Genomic DNA, 22827 nt, shown 5'->3' with positions numbered 1-22827 from the left:
TAAGTTGGTGTGGTTGAAGTCGCCAGCAACAATAAAAGCAGCCTCGGGGTGTTTATTCTGGTGTTTGTTAATGGCTGCAGAAAGTTCTTTCATGGCCAACCTAGCATTAGCGTCGGGGGGTATATACACGGCAGTGAGTATGATCAAAGTGAATTCTCTGGGGAGATAATAAGGTCTGCATTTGACCATTAAAAACTCCGCATTAGGTGAGCAGTGACTCTCAGTAGTAGTGGAGTTCATGCACCAAGCATTGTTAATATAAATGCACAAACCTCCACCTCTGGTCTTGCCGGAGTCATCTGCTAGCCTGTCGGCTCGGTGTGTGTGGCGTCCTGCTAACTCGATAGCATTGTCCGGGCAGCTGTTGTTCAGCCATGTTTCGGTGAAAAACATGACATTTGAGTCCATAATCCGTCTGTTGTTAGTGATGGAGAGCCGTATCTCATCCATTTTGTTTGCCAGAGAACGGACATTGGCGAGAAAAATACTGGGTAAAGGCAGCCGGTGTGGTGTTAGCTTTAGCTTAGCCCGAGAACTATGTCGATCTAAGAAAGCAAGACCGAGACAGCGAGACCAAGACAAGACCAAGACCACGTAAAAGTGGTCTCGGGACACCCAACTCTAGTTAGTGGTAAATGGACTGATTCTTGTATAGCGCTTTTCTGCTCTCCCAAAGCGCTCTGTACAACATTCACACAAACAAGTGCTTTCTAATTACCATTCACACACCGATGGATGCATCAGAGAGCAACTTGGTGTTAATGTCCGAGGATATTTGGCACGCAGACTAGTAGGAGCCAGGGACTGAACCACCAACCTTCCTGAGCTACAGCCACCCCGTGCTCATCCAAATGATGAATGATGATTTCCTTGATTGTTGATTGATGATTGTTTTCCTTTTTTTCATCCTCTCAATTGGTCTTTTTTACTATATAATAATTTTACTATCGTGGGTATCCAGATTTTAACACGCTGGCTTCAGTTTTCGTAGTTTTCACCTTAACAAGTTAAATATATGCAGGAGAAGAGGAAATATTGAAAATAGTGTAGAAACAAATCATTGCATCACACAGTTTAATTTTTTAGACCAAACTTTTTATATTAGCACTTGCAGTTGTACCCATAGTGGAGTCAAAGCCTTACACTCTGTATAATGAGCTCTTTATAATCATCACAGTGTGCAGAAGTGCTGCTGTGGACAACCATACTCATCTCTGTCCACAGTCAAACCTCTACATCGTGCAGTGACCTTCGTTTCATTGCCATGGTCTTGTGGAAATGTCTTTAGTTGATGTGTTGATTATCAGACAGCCTGTAGTATTTGTCCATCATCATAAGGTAAAGTATGCTCTGTAAGATGCCCTGGATGGGGTCGCACTGAGTTGTCCAACTGTCCTGACACAAGTCGTTGTTGATCTCACTGTTGTAGGGGAAAGACTCTAGGGCTGCAGATAAGACTGTTGCCATGGTCCTGAAGGAGATACCAAGTAAGGCGTCATCAGAAGGGAAGCCCCTCCTCACAGTGACTACAAAGGTGGGCAGATGCATTTCAGAAACACCCCACCCACCCCCAATCCCAAACCCACCCCCTGGATTAAAGCAGAAAGTCCTCCTGTGTTGGTCACACTGAAACACGAGCAAAGCTTTGAGTGTCCTATAACTGACCTCTCCTGTCTACTAACTCCTAACTTGAGCCTTATGACTGTTGTATCTAACAAAGAAGCGAAAATTATTTCATTTCCAGCTGCTCTATGGGGTATAAAACCCACCTAATGCATCACTACGTTTGTACAAACAGAGCCTAATGATGTTACCATCTACACAAGTAACCTCAAATTCACTGCAATTATTCATGCGACTCTTTATCTTTTCCAATTAGCCTCTGCAACACTCATAGTGCTCCTCCACTTCTATATTTAACACTGTATGGGGATTAACCACAAATTTCGTGTCCCATTCATAATCGGGTCAGTCAAACTTCCTCGTGAACTTTTTACACCTCATAAGCAGCTAATCCTCAGCACAAACACAGTGTGTGAATGCATTTCCAAAAAAATGCTATGTCACACAGCATGGCATTGAGCTGTTGGTGGTGTTCTTTGAACCAAAGACTGCAGCAAATTACTGCAGCCATTGCTGAGCTTTTCACTTCTCTGTTGCTTTTTAAGTGGTAAAGCTGGAGTCTATGCACCAAGTGCCAGTATGAGTTTTGTTGCCCTGTGCTTGATTGCTTCTGTGGGTGCTGCTGCTGCGTGTGTGTCTATGTTTTGATAAGCTGTAGCATGCTTTACTCCTGTTTTATTTTCTAATGCAGTGTCTGGTTTGATAAGCTCTCATACAACAGATATAATTTTCCCACTTAAGTGTGGGGGGGATGTAATTATAGCCCCAAATTGTTTGCTGAGTCGACACCAACAGAGTACGATTTAAAGATTTATCTTAAACCAAAGTGTAAAGGGTCAGGAAGGAATCAGTGATTGTTAGTACACGTTTCCTGTATCTGACATTTCTGCCCATTTAAGATGCTGCAGTGAGGCTGAAATCAAATTAATGGAAATAATAGATCAATAACTTATTCTCAGTTTGGATGTTAGCAGCTCATATTTCTCCTGCTACTTTACATTGAGTTTTATTGCTGCTTCAAACAGGCAACGCTCCATCAGTTATGCTCAGCGAGTCTGATCGACCACCGGCGAATGAGGTGATAACGGCCTATTGAGTGTGCTGGTAGGTGGAGGAGGCCGCCGACTGGCAACATGCACGAGGCTGATAACAGCTGATGATGACCATTCATGGTCTAAAAACATTCAGACTGGGGGGGTTTACATTTTACAGCCTTCAAATGTCAATAATCTTGTCTTCAGGCCCAGCATTGAGTGAAAAGAACATGAACACAAATGTCATTACCATTTTGGGTTTACTTCTCACAGTGCAATGATGACAGCATGTTTCCATGAGGCCACAGGCTTCAACTTTCAAAATGAATCAAAAATAACAAACAATAACAAAACAATATAAAACCTCTCATTTCATTTATTTATTTATAAAGCACGTTTAATAACAATAGGGAGCTGACCAAAGTGCTGTACAAAGTAATGACATTGACGACAACGACAGGTAAGAAAATTAAAAGAAAATTAGGATAAAAGAATTGGTAACTCTCCTACAGTTTCGAAAGCCAGAGTAAAAAAATATGTTTTCAGATGCGATTTAAAAAGAGTAACAGTTGGGGCCTTTCTAATGTGGAGAGGTAGATCATTCCACATTTTCAGTGCCACAACCGCAAATGCCCGATCTCCTCTATGAACCATCCTAGGCTTATGTAAGGAGCAGATGTTTGCTTGATCGAAGGGCTCTAGGGCGTATAAAGCTGCAATAGGTCAGACAAATAGTCCGGTGTCTGGCCAAGTCAAAAGTAACATTTTGAATTTAATTCTAAAACGCACTGGAAGCCAATGAAGGCTCTTCTCACTATTGTCTTCACATAATTATTAAAATGATCAAAGCCACAACAACTAATTAAAGACACAAACTTAGAGGCCCATCATACATACTAAGCAGGTCACACATGCATGCACTGCATAATGTATAGAAAGTGAGTTTCCTGTATCCTCTCTTTTTAAAAAGGTAGAAAAATATGTCAAATTATAACAGTTAAATCATATTTGAGTACCACAGACATGTAACAGTAACAACCACTTTGCTTGCTTTTTGCACACCCTTCACCAAACCCCCCCCCCCCCCCCCCCCCCAGTGTTCGCACACTGTTGTTTAAACATTTTATGTGCTAAAATGATTAAAGGGTGTATATGAAAAAGTCAATTTTTCTGCAGATTTTTATTTTTTAATATCTGGATTGTCAGTTAGTCAAAATCAAAATCACCAGTAAAATAATCTTAAATGACAGCGTCGAAGCGAATGCTGGATGTTGTTTCCACTCGGCTGGACTCAACTCATGATTGAAGTGCTCTCCAGTGGCTGAGGCAGCAGTTTGAGAAGTGTCCCTGCCTGATGTCACTTAGCAAGTGATGGAGGCTAAGCCACAGCCGGTGGTCCCTTTAGCCGCACGTCAAGTCAGGTCAGGTTTGTTTGGAAAGCCCAAGATGATGCATGATGTCTGAATGGGCCACACACACACAGGCTTCAACCAGCCAGACTCTTTATGATGATACATGAAAAAGAATCCGCATGAAACAAGACGTCACATTCACCTCTTCCTCTAATTTAATTCACAGCTCTGATATCCTCATTTCTTCATCCATATAAAACTAAACTACAGTGATGATCTTCAGAACTGTGTGCTACTGTATGTGCAACAGATCTGCTGTTAATTATCAGTTTTTGTTTTATTTTTGTTATTTTGTTCATTTTTTATTGACTTTTAGTAAAAAAGGTAAGATTCAATGTGCAAAAAGTACCTTTTTAAGTATCCTAAAAAATGGATACATTCCTTTTTTAATATTACGTTGTACTTTTTTCACACTGTCTCCTAAAAACAAATCAGTCAGGCAAAATGTTGTACTGGATAGAATATTTCAAACCTTTATTTACAAGCAAAATTCAAATTGAATTAGTGTCCTTGGCCAAAATAGGCAGGGTTAACCTTGGTTTCGGAGCTAACCCACCATGACTCTCAATGCCAGGACAAAACGGAGTAACCAGAGAAATAAAAAATATCCAGGATCCTGTTGCTGTGAGGAAGCCGTGCTAACCACTGATCCAGTTCCAGTCATTATAACAAGACACATTATAGAGCCAGCTGTTAGGACCGATCTTCAGCATTAATAAAACCAGTCTTGGACAAATCACAAGAAAAGTACAGAGCGATGGGCTGTTGAATTGATGATTTTTGTCCAAAGGCAGTCTGGTAGCAAGCTTTTAGTATGAAATAATGGCAGCTTTATTCTTCACTCAAATATATAAGGGAAGAAATTATTCTTTTTTTTAAATATTTCACTTTTGACTCTGCTGCCTAAAGTCAAATCATATAAAGCCATCACGATGACTCATAAAACCCCAACAAGCCTTTGGGATGAATAGATCATCACCACCCACAAGAAACTGCTTGGAAACAAAAGTAACGAGTAAACAACCTGATGCATCACGGAGAAGCTTTCTAATGATTTGTAAGAATCAATTTTGCATTTTAAAAAAGACTTGCTGCATAGTTATATAATCCCTGACCACAGCTCACAACCACGTGAACTCTATAAAGCATACAACCTTGACTGTTATCATTTTTCTAGCCAACCATCCATCGCATAGCCGCCAGCTTTTAGCTAACAGCTGACATTAGTTCTCTTTGCCTTTATGTAGTGTTTTCCATCCTCTGCACCTCTTCCTACCCTCACCTCAGCCTCCCCTCCTTCAAGGCTCTGGTACACAATTCCCCTGACAGCAACATCTGAGAGTCAAGCCCAAGTGGCACAATTAGTTGAAGTTTTCTATCACATAATATTCTAGATTACTGCTTAAAGCACTTGTAAACAAAATGCCAAAGTGCTTTGCATAGGAGAGAGTTAAAAAGAAAGGCAGCGAGGGAAAACAGTAACCTCCTCATAGCAATGGGCAAACAGCTCACAAAGCTCCTCTCCTGCCTTAGAAGTGAACCTGTAATTAGTGTTTGCATGCTACCTGCTCTGTGCCTCACACATCATCCCAGATAAACATGGTAGATTTTCTGTCCCCATTTTCTGGTTGATTGGAGGAGGAAAGTGAAGAGGTCTCATCATTTCAAAGCCATGATTTAGAACAGACTCCTGTGGCAATTACACAAAGTGCTTTGAAGAACTACATCAGCTTACAGTGATCGTTTAGGGTTGGGCGTAGATCGTACAGAGTTCTCCATCAGAAGGCTGCCAGCAGTCATACAGAAACAACCTCCTCTTCACAGGCGTGCCTCAACTTATAGGCTCAAAAGCGACCGTTCACAGTCAAATCAAGCTTTCAGTCTGTCAGACTCCACACTCACACTAACATCTTTAATGATGCACTTAGGCACAGCAGTGCTTTTGTGCTGAATGCTAATGGGTTATAGTTTCCTTTATGACCGTTCTAGTTTAGTGTTACCACGCTACCATGTGTTCCCCCTTAAGGCGAGACTAGTGTTTAACATTTAACCTTGAAAACATCCCAAATGTAGTCAGTTACAACGCCAAGCTTTACAACCTCAGGCCTCATGTATCACTCTGGAGGATTTTAAAATCCAGTAGGGTTGTCACCCTGTCCATAACACCAACCTGTGCTAAAATCTCTCATCTGCAGCTCTCCCAACTCACCAAATGATACGTCCATCATGGTCATAGTAACACCAGATGGTGTCTTTAGTGAATGTGCCACACTTGGAAACTGTTGAAAAATGGAGTTGAGCCTTAAAATGAAGCCAGTGCAGAAATAGCAAAAACAAATGCAACAAATCAAATGGCACTTGAAGCTGGTTTCAAAGCAAGTCGATGCCAATAGAGTCCCATGATGACATCCCCAACTTTTCAGCAGAATTAAACATATTTACACCCTTTTGCAGAACATTTTTGGTCTCTTTTCCTTAAAATTATATATATTTTACGAGTGTGACCGTTCTAAGTGACAGGGGGTGTTGATATAATCTTTATATGAAAGATTAACATATTTTAACATAGCCATTGTCAACCAAACAACTTTAAACTTTAAATATTTCGGCCATAATCCTTTTTTTTTCCTTATTAATAAACCTTGATACCTGGATGCTTATACAGTAGAGATCTATAATTCAAAGAGTAGCCCTGCACTAAAGCTAAACCTCCTTTATTGTCCATTTTACATTAAAGGCAACCATAATTTACAAAATGAGCAGTAAGTTTCTATAAAATAAAACTTGAAAGAAGTGATTAAAACCATTAACTCGTTAGGAAAGCCTTTACTGAGATCATAAACACTGCAGGCTTGTGTCCAACTTAAGAACTTATTCCCATCAGGGGAGTTTAAAAAATGTAGGGTGGAGGCATTTTGGCTTTGGCTTCATTTTTCAGGGCCAGAAGCTACAGCCATCTATAGTCTGTGGGTGCCAGCTTATATCTATTAGATAACACATTTTTCTGTCTGGTTAATTATAATGTCAGTCTATCCTCCAGTTCTGATGATGTTGTATATTTGCATGCATTTAACACTAATTAGCAGCTATTTGTTGCTGTGTCCCATACAGCCGATGTTTGCAACTTGTTCATCAAGCATGCTAATGTAGCTAACTGTTAGCTTAGCACTCCAGCCTCTGATCTTATTCTGGCTCCAAAAACAGCATGGCAACAACCATAATGCCAGAACTGAAGCCTGAAAACAACATCCACAAACTACTGGGTGACATCTATTAAAAAAACATGTCACTAAAAAGGCTAAGTGCTATCAGTGCATAATCACAAAGATTTATCACCTTGACTTAAAACTGAAATTTGCATCCTTGATTTAAAGAAAAGGCCTACTGTACCAAAGATGTAGTTTTGTGTGAAGTTTGTCACCATATTGTTTCAAATGTCACATTTTCTGGGGATATGCTAATGTCAGCTGTCAGCAGAACATGGCTCAGCATGGATCCCAATCATGTCTGTCAAAACTTTAAATCTCAACACTATTCAATTAAATCAGAGCATTACTGGAGGACTCTAAATGATGTTTTCTAAATGAGCCACATGCTGCTCATTTGACAGAACTGACCTTCAGTCAATCAATCAATCCAAAAATAAATAAATAAATAAACAGAGTGGAAAAATCCAAAGTCTTGTGACGTAGAAAAAAGGGTTATAAAAACGCATCTAAAAAGAAAACAGGCCAAACTCACAAATGATTTATTAGATGCTTTGAATGGGAAATGCTTCTTATCATGGTTATCGTCCACTGCATGAAAACACAGCTGCAATCCAAATGCTCAGTCGCTGTGAGCATGTGCACTTATGAATGCCTGTTAAGGTGTAAAGAGAACACTATACAATATCTATACAGCTCAACTGGTATTTAACGACTCGGTTAGCTCGAAGCATGATGTGTTAAGTACATTAAAATCAGAAATAAGACTTCAATCCTGAAGACACCAGACAGAAGGAAATCTTCTGTTTTATTCTTACGTGCAACACGCTAGAGAATGCATTTGACTGCATGCACTCATGCATACGTTACTGTACCACAGGCAATATAACAGAGCTGATTAATGCTTCATTTAAACATCAAAGCTGTCAATACAGAAATCTATAAAGGAAACAGAACATATTAATGTACCAGGAAATTAGTACATTAACTATCAAATAGTCAATTACCTGAACTGCTCACAGTCAGTTCACTGTTAATCTGAATAAACCTTTAATTAAGTAATGTTTTCACAAAATAACGGTCTGCAACACCAGTTACTTGTGTAACTGTAATTAAAGTTGCTAAAATACTTTACATACAAAAAGGTTCAGATGAATATGAGGAGACATGATGGTGAAACCTGTCAAAATATGTTGGAAAGCTCATTATGTTAAAAAAAAAACTATACATAACACAACAACTGATTTGATCCATTTCAGTCTGACTTTAGGGGAAAGAATCAGTACAGGAGCTGTTTTATTGCAGTTAGGCTTATGAACAGCACTTTAACTTTTGCTCTTGTTATTTTACTGGACCTGACTGTAGCTTTGATTTTGCCAACCATTCGCTTCAATAGAGTGAAGCTGGCTACACACTGGAGACCTTACTGGGCAAGCAAGTACAAACGACATATCCACTGAAATGGGCAGGAAATAAACTCATCTCAATCCTCAAGGAAGCAACCGAAGTGACTACCAATGAGAGTGAAGATTACCTTTGACTGACTGGTAGTAAATAAGCATCGCCTAGGCAACTGGGGCCATGTTAGAGCCATCAGTTTCAACGTGATGTGTGACAAGCTAATCGCTGCTAATGTGAGATGGTGTAGATGGAAAGGCACTCGAGTGGCTCTTATGCAGTTTATCAAACAGAGTACATCTTAACACGTGGGATCCCACAGGGCTCAGTCCTTGGACCTGTTTTGTTTCCTTTATATCTGCATCTATTCAGCCATGTAATCCATTATACACGAGTGTCTCTCTTACGAACTGTGTACCTTTAATTCTTACTGCTGAACTCTGATAAAAACTTAAGTCCTCATTATTGGTCCTGATCATATTTCTAATAATGTTAGTCCCCTTTGTTGGACAAGTAATAACTGAGTAAAAGCAATCTGCTAAAAACTTGACATTATTTTCAATCACCGACTCAGTTTTAGCCACATGTCCAAGTCTAATCCATTTTTGCTTCATACAAAATGACTCCAGACTGCAGTTTAAGATTAAATCACTCCACGCTATGGCTCCACTTTAGATCTCAGAATATCACCCTCAGACTCTTCACAGCAGACAATCGATTAAAGGTTCCACAGTCCAGTCTTTAAAACAAAGGGACACTGTGCTTTCACTGTTTTAGCCCAAAACTGTTGGGCAATTTTTCTTTGACCATTAGGCTCAACACAATCAGGTGCTATTGAAAAAAAAACCTACCTCTATAAATGGGCTTTTGTATAATGTTTTACAGTATTTTCTTATATTTTTAGCCTTGCCTGCATTGCCTATTGTTGTTACACATACTGTATATATGTCACTCTCTATAGTGAGAATGCAAAAACATAAACAGGAAACAGAAAAATAGAAGAGCAATGGAAGAATTTTTCCTCTCACAGAAACATTGACACCTATGGGTTTTTTTCTTTTTAACTCAGGTGATATGTAGTTGATTGAGAACAAGTGATTTAATTAAAAGCAACAAAAAGTCACTTAAGATGAGTCACTTCCTGCATTAAAGGCCAGCAGCTGAGCGGTTATCCGGGTTAGTTCATATAAAGCATGCACTCCTTTCACACCGCTAACAGCTGTAACTGATTCAGCAGTGGCTTAGCCTCCGCTCACACTCAACTGCACCTTTGCAGAGCAAGCACAGTCTGTAAATCACTTAATATGACCTTTAAAAACAAGTCCACCCTCATGCATTTCATTTTAAGATTGGTTGCTTCAGACCAAATTGGACAATAACACGCTGGCTGGCAGCAAAAGGTGAAATAAGGCTACTCGGCATTGTGAGACTTCCCATGGACAAAATCTCTACTCAGACAGCAGAGCAGCACAAACACAGCCTAATTATCTGTGCTGGGTCACTGTTCCTGCTGCTCAGCACAATCTCTCACTCCACAAACCAACGGCCCGTCTCTGGGTATTATTCATGTCCTCTTTAAAGCATCTCTGCTGCAGAGCAAGGATACAACCAAAGCTGTCACTTCTCCCCTTGCTGATCACCACTGATAAATAAGAGTAAGAAAAAAACACAAAGAAGAATTCATATAATGTCAGTATAATGTAACAGAGGCACAACATATAATATGTTGCCCAGTTTTTCCAGTTTTCTAATTGGTTTTTATTTTCATTCACTCAGTAAAAGGACTAGATGTTACAGTCCCTGGTAATGCATTGCTTTAAATAGAGAAAATCTTTCAGGGATGGCTGTTATGAGGAAAAGTAGCCCAGAAACTTTACCAGCGGCACATATCGTTGTGTGCCTCAACTTTCGGTCTTTTACCCAGGCTAATCTGCCATGTTTCCTTGGTTAGGTTTAGGGGTTAGAGATCTGATCTAAATTATCATATTAAAATTTGGGACACATCGTCAGCAGTGGACCTTGGATTCATCGGGTGTTTTGGCCATTATCTCCAAGGAGGCCCTGCCAGGGCTGATCAGGCCCCGGAGTGTGTCAGTGGTTTATGTTAACATTGTTATTTCTCTTCTACTTTCTCCTGTTTAGGTTTCTACAATTTATTCTCTATTCAATGCAACTGAGAAATACTTACCTCTTTAACATTTATGGAGCCTCGTTTTAATTTAATTTTCACTTTTGGCTTTTAATTCAGTTTAGTTTCAGTTTGTTTCCAGAGTGCGTTTGTTTATTCGTCTTTAAAAATGTTTAGTTTTACTTTAGTTTCTATTAGTTTCAGTGCTATTTCTAGTCCCCATTAATTATTATTGCACAGAGGACATATGTGAGAACAGCGTTCAGGAAAAGCACGTGACTCACAGTCTTGTACACACCAAAGTCTGATCAGGAAACAAACACTGAAACTAAGAATATTTCCTGTATATATCTTCAAATTTTATTTCAGTTGGTTTTCCAAGTTCACAAAATTGCAGTTTGAATATTTTTCAGTGGTTTCATTTTTATCTTTGTTACCTGAAATATTTTTTCCCACGTTTTGACATTTAGCTTGGCAGAGCAGATCCTAAAGAAGGTGAATGACTCCCCAATCAAAGCGACAAATGGCTTTTACGTCCACTGGACTTTTCTCATCTTGCTGACTACTGAAAGCTGCTCTTTCCTGTCGACACACATTTACACAGATCTTTCTAATACGCGCATTGATGATTACCTGTCACACGGCCATGTTACAATGACCATTTAGCCCAATATTCATGTCTCTGAGCCCGCGGTCAGATATTTGTTTTTCATAATTTCTCCAACAGAGGTCGAGCAGGGCCCAGCATGCACTCCAGATTTATTCAGGAAGTCAGCATAATTGTAAAGTAATATAACGCTATCAAAAGCCCATCCAACACTTCATCGAGCATATGGCAGATTGTGCTCAGCGCACTTCATGCTTGCTAACTAACAGGACCTTCATTAAAATTCTGCTTGTGGCCATGGCCTGCAGAGCAACAACAGGAAATGTCACATTTCCTCGCTGCCAGCATTATGGACACGCTACACAATGACATCACCGGTGGCGGCTGCTTTCCTCTCCAAATGATGAAGAAATGGCTGGCAAATTGAGACCAGCTGCACCTGAAGTGTTGTGAGGATTCGTAGTACCAATAATGAACTGGATGTGACCTATTCAGCAGCTGCTCTGGCAACCCTACAAATTGGTGCATCAAAGGCAAAGTGATTAGCATTTCATGGTTTGGAAGGTGAGATAAGCAGGAATGGTTATGTAATTATTGTTCTGGACACCAAGCAGCTCCGAGTCCAGCTCATCTGGATCTCAGTGCATGACACACACTCCAATAACCTGCTCTTCTTTCTGTAGTAACCTGAGGGTTTGTTGGTGCCATAGAGATGTGATTGTGTGATAACAATCATGAAATACCAGCTGTGTTCAACCATATGCCACGCGCACACATCAGTTTGCAGAGAGAAGTCACAGTGGGCTTAGCCGAGAGGCCGCAGGTTCAGTATGTGCCGTCACATGCTGTCGTTAAATAATGTGCACCACGAGCATGTCGCCCCCCAAAGGACAGAGTTGTAGAAGTTTACACACTCATAGGGATTTGACAGTATAGCTCTGCTGTCATGTGAACCAGTGGCCTGAATTTCCCCTCATAATAATAAGGCTTTGGGGGGCTTTCACAGAGGATTTGAAGGGAGTTTAGCATGAGAGACATGCGAAGAGAGCCTGAACTGTCTCATGTGTTTGTCCCTGCAGCTGGTGAGCGAGCAACAAGAGAGCCGCCCGCTTCTAAGCCCTTCTATCGACGATTTCCTCTGCGAGACCAAGTGCGATGGGGTTTCCCGCCCAGTTACTTCCAACACAGCCGGTACAGCACTTTTATTTCCGCATTTAAGCTGATGATAATGTGCTTACATCAAGTATTTTTCTTTCATTTGTACAAGCATTATATTTAAATCTACTCATATTTAATAGCCAGGAAAACCTTTCTGAGCCATGTTGGGACTAGAACAAATGGATGTCACTTCCTCTTTTTATCCAACACGGCCAAAATCCTGGAGACGAGTTTCTTTCTTTTATATAATTTACCTGTGCCTCAAGTCAGATCAATAGACCTTCATATATTATATGATATTTTGATTCTTCACTGTCCACAGGTTGCACTCAGTGATGCCCAGTGCTTGCACAAACATTAGCTGTTGAAGGATGTACTGTATATATATATTAAAAAAAAGGTTTTAGCATCTAACAAAGGTTCATTCTAACATTTCCTTTTCAGCTCTATTTGCAGTTTTAACACTATCCCTACTAAACACCCCAGTAATCAGTTTTATTCACCTCATACAATAATGTTTCCTGTGATTCTCACACATTATAGTGGACTGATTTATTTTCTACTTCAAACATTAAAACTGACTATATTTAAAGAATTATAATACAAATGTATTATAATTAGTGCTTTAAACGATTGTTTGTGCTAAAATAATCTGGATCAGACTCACTGTTGAGAAACTCAACCATCTGACATTAACAGAAGCTGAACACCATCTTGATTTCCGCATGGCATCGTTTGCAGATCAGACAGCTGACACATGTCATCTCTCGTCAGCTGAGAAAAATGCTGTGAGCAACTCTGTCTCTCCCTAATGGAAAAATCATTATGTTTAGGAACATAAACTGCAGAACTGAGGGATTTATTTCTCATTGTGATTTGGAAATAAGAAGTCAAAAATAAGAATAAAACTCTGTGTTTAGGCAAATTTCACTGGGTACAGTCTCCTGCTGCTGCAGTTTGCAGCTACATAAAATGATGCAGGTGAAGCAAATTTTAGGTTTGATTGTTTGTGAACTTGTTTTCATGCTGGATGGAAGTTTCCGGAACCACACGACACTTAACAAAATCGAACAAGCAAAGATAATTACGAGCTCAAGTATGCTAATCCACATGAGTCCTCCGTGATGATGCTTTCTCTGTTTCACTTCCATCTGCTGTTCAGGTCGACAGCAGCAGGTTTTTTTGCTCTTCTGAGTCTTAAAAACCTCCACAGTTAATTATGAATTGATGTCACAGGTATCTGGGGTTTAGAACCGAGTCAATTATACATCTATTTAAATTTGTGATTTAAAAGAAAACAGCGCAGAGGTTTGGGGGTCTCCATCCGGACCAATGCAGCTCTGACATTAACGCATTCACAGAAAGTCGCTTCACCAACACTCTTCTGCTCTCATTTTTTCCTTTTGTCATCACTTTGATGTTTACTTGCTAGTTTAAATAGTCAAAGGAAGGCTTGAAGGATGTGTCATTAACAATGTGTTCTTTATAAAACTGCTAAATATAAACGAATCAAAATGTAAATTAAAACAAACTAATTCTGGCTGAAAATCCTGAGTTTGGGACCACCAGCCTCTACCTTTCTTTCACCTGCACTCCCGTCGGAGCTACTTCCTGTCCTTAAATCACAAGGTGATGTGGTAGGATTGTGTCAATACATGATATTCTTGGGAATTGAAGTTTGAAAAGTGATTGCCAAAGATGACATTTCGATTGTTACTAGTAAATTAAACATTAAACAAATTAAACACTGATGTGTGCACACTTGGTCCATTCTTGGATCGTTGCACACTTGAATGTGAGTGTGGGGAGTAGCTTCCTTCATCAGTCACAAAACAACAGAGTGTCATTTTGTCTACTGGCTTGATTTTAGTTTTTGTAGTTGTGTCAGGCCTTTCGTTTTGTGATGATGGAGGGTCAATGGAAATTGTACTTATTAGTCAGTATAATCTTTCAGTGATATAAGTTTGCATATGGTAGAATACTGCATGTAATCATTTGTGTTTAGAAGTATATAGTTGGTGACATAGTGAAATGTTTCATCCTAGGGGGCCTGTAACACTTTAAGGTGTTTTAGCGTCCACCCCCACATCCTGGAGAAGTGTTTTAGAGTATATTTCTTAACATGGAGGGTTACACATCCCTCTAACTTTGTGGCCAATAATATGTTCTCTCTCCACTGCAGCAGCGAGTCACCGCTGAACAGTTTGGTCTTTGTCCAAATTGTTTCACACACTCAGAGCTCTGACGTGGCCCGATGGAGACCACTGGTACAAGATAATCAGCTGTAATTTGTCATTATGTTTTGGCTCACTGGTGTCAAACTGAAGAGATCAGGACTCTCGATGTCTCAGTGGTCATACTTGTTTACTACAAACCCACTGGCCGCTACACAGTAACTACTTCTAAATGCTTACTGAGGAGGTTTCTTCCTGTTAAAAGGGAGTTTTTCCTTCCCACTGTTGCCAAAGTGCTTGCTCATAGGGGGTCATGTGATTGTTGGGTTTTTCTCTGTATCTATGAAGCGCCTTGAGGCGACTTGTGTTGTGATTTGGCGCTATATAAATAAAATTGAATTGAATTGAATTACTGTGCGCTGTATTTCTTCCTAGCATCATCATTTCAAGGAGACTCTGGGTGGCAAAACAATTTTTACATCACTGTCTCTTCATAAAGCGTTCGTGATTCTTTTGATGCTGGAAACTCTTCAGGCAAGCATCCACACGAGTGTGTCTCCCTTGATTTCTAATTGTATTTGTCATCTAAAGAGCACAAGGCTGGGAAAACGAGCACACTCTCTAATTATGTAGAGATTTCAGTCAACAAATACTCTCAGTTGCTTGACATGAAGCAGCAGCATGCCGGTTATGCAGTCACGTACCTGCACTTTTAAGCTCGTATGGCTCAAAAGACGTCGTCGGCTCCTCGGAGGCGAGCAAGAAAAGTTTGTGGGTTCCTCAAATATCCAGTGTATGAAAACGTTTTAGTGTGGGTTTTAGCAAGTCATGAATTTTTAATCTAACCTCACAAAAACATGTCATGTATTTGGTTTGCAGTGTTTCTCACTAAACTACTGATGGGAAATAAAGGAAGCGAGTCTACTGCAAAAGGACAAAATGCCACGATAGATACGATGCAAAGGTTTTTAGTCCCCACTCATTTCTTAATATTTTTGCTTCCAAGGAGCCAGACTCTCTTAGAATTTTTTAAATAGCCCTGAGCAGGAGTTCTTCAACCTCTGAAGATCTTTTTCATTTTTAGTCCTCTCCTTGTACCTGAGCATTTTCACAGTAATGTTTTCTTGTTTGTTGAGCCACCTAACATGACTCGTGCTTGAGTTACTGCACTGACCAAACTGCCTCCAGAGCCCGTCTCATCCTTAGCAGACCGTGCAGTCATTTGCAGTATATTTAGATTGGCTGAAAAGAGCAGCAGCAAATTTTTAGATGCCCACCTAAGGGGGAATACTCCAGCTTAAGTACCGCTGACAGGTCTACATGCCACGTCAGAAACCGTGCCGATCAAAATCAAAGCCCGTGGTGCACAAAAAGTGAAGCCTGCTATTCAGTCTCATTACAAAGTTTTACAAGTTTGACGCAACCTCGAAGGCCTCTTAAAGTAAAGACGCCAATAAAGTCGCAAATTACATTTGAGATAAGGAGATGGTCAACTCACAGATTACTAATTTTTAAAAAAGACCAGAGTGAGGGGGGAAAGTACTCTATGAAAATTTAAGTGCAATCCAACACTCCAACAGATTTGATCAAATTAGAACACGTTTAATGAATGCAGTTTCCATGGCTATCAATGATCCTTCAGATGACAGATGAGAAGCTAACCATGTGCCATCTCCTCACAGTTCTCTCTTCAACTCTGGACCTGCTAGATCTCAGCGAACCTGGAGAGAGGAGGAACAGCAGGGACAGAAAGAGTGCCCTGTTATCCCAGGGAGACAGCCAGAAGAACACCTCACACAGGAAAAAGACAGATAAGACAGAGCTGATCCAGGTGGAAGTTGAACATACGGCACCAAGCATGCGAACCCCAGAGAGGGCATCACTGGACTCAGGTAGAGAGACGCTCCAAAGTTTGGGTGATTTTCTGTCAGTAACACTAAATCACACTTAGTATCAGGGATGACCTGCTCCAATAAAACTGAATCCACTCCACGCTGCCAACACTAATGTGCAAACGTGGTCAATCCTTCATCAGCCTCCACTCGAGCCCTCTGACACACCTTATAACTTGAACAACTACAACTCCCATCATCTTGTGTGGAAGTGACCTCACACGTGCACAAGAGTGGCCACAGAAGCACTGAGTCGATTTAATGTAATGAAAGGGATAAAAGAAAAGAAACAGCCAGTTCCTTTTGTGTTTGAAAAGGTTAAAGTCTGTAACTGTGGTGAATAACTCATGGGAGGGAGACTGGTTATAACTGTGATGTCATTTAAAGCAGAACTTTGTGTCCTGATAGATTTGTGGACAGCTGATCGTCTTCTCGTTTTTTAAATTTGTTTAGATTTGTTTTGTTTTTTAGCTAATTATTTGTACTCTCAGAAAGACGTGTTAAAAGGTTTGTGTTTCAAAGCTGGAAAAAATAACTTATCTTTGAAAATTAGTGTCACCATTTAATTGCACACCAAACCTGATTAATTTAGCTTTTTGTCTGAACACATTAGCGTTTCCCCAAATTAACAGAAAGTGGAACATCTGTGTATGTTTCACGGGCAAATTTGAAATGACATTTCTTTGTTTTTCCATGTTTCACTTTGGTTTTTTGTTATGTTATTACTGTCACCAGTTACAATTGGCTCACTGGATAAATGGGAAGAATTGAATCCCAACCCTGAAAGAAATGGCAACAGAAAATGGAAGCTGGAGAGACGACGTTCTTCTAAAAATTCATCTAATGAGTTTCTGTGGTAGGTCCTTACCTCTATATTACTCTGACTGGATAATAATCATATCATCTTTTTCATATCTGTCCAGCATCATTATTATTTACACTGGAAATCTGAATTCCCTGTCAGATGTCTAATAATCAGTAGCCAAAGTCTCAGAGCTTACGCAGCTTTTTGTGCATTAAAATTTGTGTCACTTTGTAGGAAAAATGTCCTTCAGACTTGTTTTTATCCCACCTCTAAGAACCGTCTTAGGCTACGTTCACACTGCAGGGGAAAGCACATCAAATCCGACTTTTCTGACTCTGCGACTCATATCCGATCATGGTGTGACAGTGTGAACGGCACATTGAGAGACCAGTGTCGGAGTGTTAAAGAACAGCTTTGAAATTCTCATGAGTTGTTTGCAAAAGAAAAATCACCATCATATTGCAGCTATCCCTTCGGCGCCAGCTGTGGGCTCAAGGCTGGAGCCGAACAACAACACCCTGATAACGACTGTGTTGAGTCTGTTCTTCCCATTCCCTGCAAGGCCACCTGGGTTGGCTGGAAGACTGTTTACTTAGCCTAGCAGGGCGAAGGACAGTCTCAGCTGAACTCTGGACACGCACACACATACATATACACTGATAAGCACTCACCGACGCATCACCCTCCCTACCCCGGATCCAACGCCACCTCCAACGCTTACCTCCCATCCGTTGTGGACACCGGGTCAGCTGGAGGCGCAGTCAAAGATTGCAGCGGTCCCAGATCAGATGTACACACTGGAACACTTTCCCATGTTGCTGTCTGTGTTTATTGTGCTATGGTGTGTTGATATCTGTGCATTCCTGTATTATCCTTCTGTGTTACACATTTCCATGTTTTTTTCCTCGCTACCTGGCCTGACCTGTCTCCCCAATGTGATGTTTGTGTATTGTATGTACGGTCGGCAAGGTCTGTCATCTCGGTTGTGGGCAAAAGACCTGCAACTGACAAATAAAGGCTATCTCATCTCATCAAATCCGATATTTTCAAATCCGATCTGGGTCACTTTCGTATGTGGTACTGAATCCGATACATATCCGATGTTTTAGAAAGCGACTGCTGTTTGATGGTCATGTCACATTAAATCCGTCTTTTACGTCACTGACACAAGACAGACGCCAACTATCAGCGCCCAGGAAGACGTTGTGAACACTTCCTGTTTGTTGGGAAGACGATGTTGGAGAAACGTGAACATTTTATTTGTACTGCTCCTCTCTAAAACAGTCATACGGATAAACTGTAATAAGGATAATTATTAGGCCATATGTAAATAACTTTACACTTATAATTATAACTTAGAGCAAAATTGGGAAACGTAAAGTCCGAAGTCTTTATATTAAGGCCATCAGTCAAACACTACTGCTTGGTCTGGGTTGTGTGTGACGTCTTCTTTTGCGCATGCGGACGCGTTGAGCGTTCACACTGGAGACCGTTTGCTGTCACATTGTATTTGTAGTGTGAACAAGCAGACAAAAAAAAATCGGATTTGATCAAAAATTCAGAATTGAGCATCAAGACCTGCAGAGTGAACGTAGCCTTAGTGTCTTTATGTTCAGGGTTTTTAGGCCCACGACTTCCTTTGCTTGCTTCTTGTTAGACAAACAGTCCTGCTGAACATTTTAGGTAACTGAGGAAACATTACTTTAGTAGACGGTGAAACAGGGGAGACCGAATGTTTGTCCACCTGTTGATTATATAGTGTTTTATCTGCTATTGGCAAAGTTCAAAGGTAAATATTTACCATGGTGATGTTTTATGCAAACATGTAATAAAATTACATTTTTTTACTGCCATTTTCTAATTATTCATCTTTAAAGCTCTACTGCCAACATGTTTAACATGCTGGCTCATCCCAGTCCTCTCTCTTTTTTCTTTAGGTCCATAGATTGTAAACCACAGATAGACTCGTCAAATAAGAATACCCTGGAAGCAAACACCAAACTGGAACCAGAGTCTGCACTGGTGTCACAAGTAAGTGCTCGGAGTGTGAGTGGAAGGCAGGAATCCTCATTAATGCACTGTGTGCGCACTCGAAGTCTTTTTTAACTGAGAAAGCTTTCCACATCTCCGACATTAGCGTTTCCCTTTCCAGAACCCCCCCCCCCCCCCCCCCCAGCACCACCACCCTCCTTGAGAAAATCAAACTACATGAACATACAACTGCAGGAAAAGGCTGTGGAACCTCCCAGCATTGATTGCCTGTCGTGTCCTGAGTCTTTGTCTAAATCACACTTATAAACAAGTACAAGTGACCACATTAATGTCACACATTCTTACTTTGTGTAGGCTTTGTGAATGTCTGAGATCCTGATGTTTCCAAAAACTGACATCAGAGCTTCAGTTTCAGAAGCTGGAATCAGAAGAAGAGCACGCCGCTGTAAATAAAGGCCGTCAAAATGCTTCTTGACATTCACGTAAAGATTTCATGATGGGACAAATGGGACTCTATAGGAAAGATTATTAAGAAGCATGAAGCTGTAAAATGCCATAGAAGAGACTTTTTCAACATCACTCCATTTTCTAAACCACTGTTTATCAAATTTTGAGACCCATGGAGCAGACGCCAGGCAGGGAACACCCTGGAAACATCCAGGACAGGTTATCAGTTACCATTTCATGCTCCATATTGCACCTACAGTCAATTTAAAATCTCCAATAAAACTAACAGGGTGGAAGTCAGAGTACCCAGAGATGAGCCACATACGCACAGGGAGCTGGAGGAAACTGAGGAAATTTTCCCAAAAGAGGGAGTTCTGCAGGGATTATTTTAAAAAAGCACTAATCATCTTCAAAAATGTCTGTTTTTGTGACTCTGATAAAGATTAGTCCAGATGTTAGGAGTAATCAGTGCAGAAATCCTGGTCATTCCAAAGGGTTTACAAACTTTTTTACTGTATTGTTCTGATTGTTGCACCGTTATATACGTTTGAAGAACTGATGACTTAAGCTTTATTTACCAACTGCATGTTTATGTTGTGTTACAATGAAAGTTTGTATCTAATAAGACACCCTACTGTGTGTTGTTTACCCATCATTTTGTCCTAACACCTACAATTCTTCCATTTCAGCTCAACAGGCAGTATATTAGTGGAAGACATGTAAGCCTCCCTATGCATCCTTTCATATAACACTGAAAGACTTATACATTTGTACCAGTGAAACAGCATCACACCTTCTCAGAATATCTGGCTCTAAAGACCAAAAACAAGGTGACTGTACTGAGAGCAAAAAGTAAGATAAAGATCAAAGTTGGCTTGGGATGGATTCCTTTGTGGTGCTACTAGGTCCAAATGTCAAGCGCTTTCTGCCTTAGTTGGTGTCTCTGTGTAGGTCTGCATAGGGGTCTTGTTTTCAGACGCCATTATTAGATTAATAGCCTATGAATTATTCAGCAGCCTTACTCCAAACCCATTAGTGTTGAGCTCACCGAGCTAGCTAAGCCTATATCACCTTTTCAGCACACTGATAAATAATAGATTTGGGATTAAAGATAGCTGTCCGACACGGGGGCCGGGGAGCTATTGGCAAACAAACACACCAAATTTGTTTTGCTCAGGAGTTACATCGTAGCTCGCTGACAGAGATACTGTAAAGAGTGGTTTTAGCTTCCCACACAGCAGGTACAACACGCACACAGAAAAAAAATGCATGCAAAGATGAGGCGGGTCCTGCATGAGATTTACATACACGAACTAACACAAGTGTATAACTCAACCTTCAAAGGAAAAATCCACCCTCGTTATTTTGTGGAGTTAAACATCAAGGAGGAGAAAGAATCGTCATTTTATATGTTTATAAACATGAAAAGAAATCTTTTTATGATGCAGTTACAGTGCATGCTCACTGTGAGCTCCAGCTTCACGCTTCAAGGTTTTATTGTTTCCTTAGTCCCTGCTTTTAAAGAGCTCATCCAACTGTAATTTGCCAGTAAGTCCTCATCCTATCAAGCCTTTAGTAAAAACATCATGTCTTAGAAATATAAGAAGGGCAACTGGAGGGCACATCCTCTGCCAAGACCAATGTCTGAAAGAAAGATTTCAACATTTAAAGGACTCTTGCTTGGCACACGCTCAGCCTCTGTGCTAGCCTTCATGAAATTAGCTTTTGTGGTTTTTGCATAATCTTGATAAAAACAGACAGAAAACAAATGGCCTCCACCTCAGTGCCTGTCCTGGCAATCCCATCTTACATTTTTCTTTATCATCACGAGCTCAATAGCTCTGCAGAGCAGTCTGGTGCTTACTTACTTCCACTGCTTTTACAGAAACATTTTGCATTTTAAATGCAGATTCTTGGGGTTTCCTCTGGGCAGCAAGAAAAAGAAAACACAGACAAACAACAGCTGGAAAAAAGCAAAACAATAAATACCAACAGGAAATAAGACACTGCTTGAAATTCAGGGCTCATTATTTTAAACCTGAATACGTATTTGTTTTTTTAGCTATGACTATGTCACCAATCGACAACCTCTGTGTGCATGACTGAGAAAAGTCTCATTAAAAACAATTCTGCAAAAGAAGAAACATTCCTCAACAGCGATGTGAGAGACTCATCGCCAGTTATTGCAGAGGCTTGATTGCTGTTCTTAGTTATCAGGTTTTCACACAGGGTTCCTATAAGTTTGGACACACCTTCTCATTTCATGGTTTTTCTTTATTTTTACTACTTTCTACAGTGTAGATACAAACTGAAGACTTAAAATCTATGAAGCAACATATATGGAATTACCCAGCAAAGACAAAAATGACAAATAACTCTAAACATGTCGTATATTTTAGAAAGCAGCCATCCTTTGCTTTGTTGACAGTGGGTTAGGGTTTGTTGGGGTTTTATTCAAAACTGAAGGCACACTGAACCAGCATGGCTACCACAGCATCCTGCAGCCACACACCATCCCATCATTTATTTTCCAACAGCACAATCACTCCACACTCACCTCCAGGCTGTGTGAAGGCTGTTTGACCAAGAAGGAGAGTGATGGAGGCCTGGCCTCCAGTCACCTGACCTAAACCCAATGGAGATGGTTTGGGATGAGATGGAGCGCAGAGTGAAGGCAAAAGGACAATCAAGTGCTCAGCATCTTTGGAAACGCCTTCAACACTGTTGGAAAACTATTTCAGGAGATGACCTCATGAAGCTCATGGAGAGAACGCCAAGAGTGTGCAAAGCAGTAATCAAAGCAAAGGCTGGCTAGAATCTAACATGTTTTGAGTTATTTCACACTTTTGTCTTCTACATAATTCGTCTGTGTTCATTCCTAGTTTTGATGCCTTCAGTGAGAATCTACAATGTAAACATGAAAATAAAGAAAAACCATTGAATGAGAAGTT

At 40.4% G+C, this 22827-nt stretch overlaps 1 protein-coding gene across 6 annotated transcripts in view; it reads left to right on the top strand.

Annotated features, from left to right (window-relative positions):
- pex5la (peroxisomal biogenesis factor 5-like a) overlaps positions 1–22827 on the top strand; it is a 124885-nt gene that overhangs the window by 69389 nt on the left and 32669 nt on the right. For 2 of the 6 annotated variants that reach the window (XM_082522916.1, XM_082522913.1), the window contains 6 exons: positions 1430–1534; positions 12488–12599; positions 16423–16632; positions 17368–17488; positions 19375–19468; positions 20566–20595. In XM_082522916.1, the coding sequence (XP_082379042.1) occupies positions 1430–1534; positions 12488–12599; positions 16423–16632; positions 17368–17488; positions 19375–19468; positions 20566–20595 (672 nt within the window). The remainder of the gene's footprint in view (positions 1–1429; positions 1535–12487; positions 12600–16422; positions 16633–17367; positions 17489–19374; positions 19469–20565; positions 20596–22827) is intronic. The other 4 variants (XM_082522914.1, XM_082522918.1, XM_082522915.1 and 1 more) reach the window with 4 other exon arrangements.

This window comes from Aulonocara stuartgranti (assembly GCF_965226115.1).
Source record: "Aulonocara stuartgranti genome assembly, chromosome: 23".
NCBI lineage: Eukaryota > Metazoa > Chordata > Actinopteri > Cichliformes > Cichlidae > Aulonocara > Aulonocara stuartgranti.
Note: the sequence above shows the minus strand (reverse complement) of the source record. Positions and strands in the feature narration are given on the sequence as shown.